We start from the raw sequence: 2,644 nt of genomic DNA, 5'->3' as shown, positions 1-2,644 counted from the left end.
GGTCTGGCCGGGGCCGGGGGCTAAGGCGGGTGTGTGGGGGGGGGCACCCTTCCCCGTTCGTCTTTATTTGTGCAACACTACGATTATCTCCTGAATGCCCCTTTTAAAAAAGTCATGGTTATAGTAACTAAATAGCGTTCCAGAACAATCCCTTACTAATCCGATAAAGAGGAGGGAGAGCTTCTCTTTGGCCAAGAACTGTGGCGGCATTGCAAACTGTTTCTGGAGTATTTTATTCCAGCAAGGAACACGTCACTTGACTGAAATTCCAGGGGGGGGATTTTAGACAATCCAAGTGCCCTCAACTGCGGCTGTATCATGGCCAAGAATTGACGGTGGCATTCTTGTTCCTGCAGAGGTCCATTACGAGATGTTGTTAACCCCAGCCCAGCTTTGCGTCGTGCCTACAGCCACCACTTTGACACGTTGGGTGGCTACCGACTGACCCGCCAAGAGGGCAAACACCATGCAGGCCAAAGAGGTTTAAATAGGACCGGATGGTGGAGAGCATAAGATTATCAGCACCTTGAGAGGTTACTTGTCTCTGGTCCCTCTGAACACAGATAAAAAGAAGTGTTTCCTGGACTCCTGTAGGGTGGATCTACCTAAAAAAATAAAACTAAAAAATTATGTGGATAAATAAGCAGAGGTTTCCCGGAAGTTAATGTATAAACTAGAAGTTTATATGTAATAGCTGTACAGCTTCAATGAATGTTTGCTGATGCTATTCTATCAAAAAAAAAACCCCATAATTTGGTAAAAGAACCTGATATGTATAAAATATAATTGAAAGAAGGGATTGAGTTTTTAGGAAAAGAAGACTAAAATCTGCTTTTGAAAATCCCCAAGCCATGAAAAGTGTTTGGAAAATGCTTAAAGTCCTTTCAAACAGCTTAATTAAGATTCATTTTTTATCAACTGGAGTGAGATATTAGAAAGAAAACCGATGACTTTAACCTTTATATATTGAGTTTAAACAGCAAAAGGAAAATGTTTTGTAAATAAATCGACTTTAGTTTGTTTGCATACTTAGACGTGTTTAATATGCAATTGAGTGTGTACTTGTCAGCAAATAATAGTGCTAGGAAAGGTATGTACACAAAAATGCTATTGTTATTAATCACTATTTACATTCAAGTTGCCTTTTAGCAGGTTCAGCTGCAGAAATAAAAACTGGTCCCACTGCTAATATTATTCTATACTTGCTTATATTTCTTGTAGTCCATATGTTAGGTTCTCTCCCCAAGCCTAACCCCAGGCCAGGTGAACTGATGGGCATCTTACAAAGATGTCTGGGAGTGATTACTTCCTTGCAGACAAAACAGAGGACCCGATTCCTTAATATCTTGCGTTCTGTACAGTGGTATACTTACTATGCTCAAGGAAAACAGAATATATAATGTACAAACCAGGAGAAATCTCTTCCTACTTTTATCTTCCACATGATAGAAACAGGGTATCCTGGTCAAAAGGATAATATATATGGATTTTTTGTTAGTCATGCAGGAAACAAATAAAATACAGTTCAGTTATAGAGGACTGGACTTCCCTATTCCATTTTCTATCAGATTCACTGCAGGATTTTTAAAGCCAAAGATGTAACCTAAGCCTCCCAACTTCATCATGTGTAGAAGATGCAAGCAGTGGCACTTCTCATGTTGTGTATAATATTGAAAGCATGCATCTGTGTACAAACCGTAGGATGATCAGACCCAACAATTAACCTGGTTTTCAGAAATTCCCGTTAGCAAAGCAGTTTCAGTTTGCATTCTTGAGTGCTTTTATATGGACAAGCTGACATTGGACTGTCTAAACACAGATTCAAGGCACTGAGTTTAAGGCACACTTTTTGAAAAGCCTTGGCCCTTATAAAAGATTTTTCCAGACATCTTTAGAATCATGAAACTATGAAAAGACAAATGGATCTGGAACATAACTTCTAGATAATGTAAAATTATTTTCCTGGAAGACAGCAAAGTTTGGTTTGGGTTATGCCAATTCTAGGTATCGTTTACCAAAAATACACCATTTTCATTCTGCGCTTTCTGAGCAGATTTGCTCTTCTGACATTACAGACTCAGGTTGTACCTCTGGCACATAAAGCACGGTACAGGCACAATGTGTTGGGCACAAGAGCTGGACATCAAAGAGACAGAAATTTTTGTCCCCGGGCTGCTTGCAAACTTAAGATGCTTCTGTTAAATTTGCATAATGTCTCTGGATAAGCATCTCCTGTCTGACACGGAGGAGACACACGAGCCTTGATGAATACCAGAGCCGTAGTTATGTAGCACAGCTAGCCAGTCCATGGCATTCTGTTTTTTAATGTTTGTTTGCCTAATTATTGCCCCGAGTGTGTGACTGGGATTTTTTTAGGACAGTAGCAGCAGATGAGAAGAGCAAGAAGCAGGGTAGAGCTGTGTATGTTTTAGCAGAGTTTGTCCCCAGGGGGGTGTGAATTTTATTGATCTCTGTGTGCTCCATCTGAAAGCAGAAGAAGGAATGGTGGCTGATTCAATTTTGGGGCTTAACTTTCTTCACACCTTGCAGTAATACTGACGTATTATTACATTTCACAAAATCATTGTGCCTTCAGTTATTTAAAGAAAAAAATATTAAAAGAGACTACAGATCAGGGTACAAA

The 2,644-nt window shown here is 39.8% G+C and overlaps 1 protein-coding gene across 1 annotated transcript in view; it reads right to left on the bottom strand.

Moving 5' to 3' along the window:
• Nucleotides 1-468, bottom strand: part of B3GALNT2 (beta-1,3-N-acetylgalactosaminyltransferase 2) — a 30,128-nt gene extending 29,660 nt beyond the window's left edge. The window contains exon 1 of the mRNA XM_009885940.1: nt 447-468. Coding sequence (XP_009884242.1) covers nt 447-468 — 22 coding nt within the window. The remainder of the gene's footprint in view (nt 1-446) is intronic.
• Between the last annotated feature and the right edge of the window lie 2,176 nt (nt 469-2,644).

The sequence above is a fragment of the Charadrius vociferus genome, unplaced genomic scaffold, assembly GCF_000708025.1.
Source record: "Charadrius vociferus isolate BGI_N301 unplaced genomic scaffold, ASM70802v2 scaffold435, whole genome shotgun sequence".
NCBI lineage: Eukaryota > Metazoa > Chordata > Aves > Charadriiformes > Charadriidae > Charadrius > Charadrius vociferus.
This window is presented reverse-complemented; position numbering and strand designations above follow the sequence as displayed.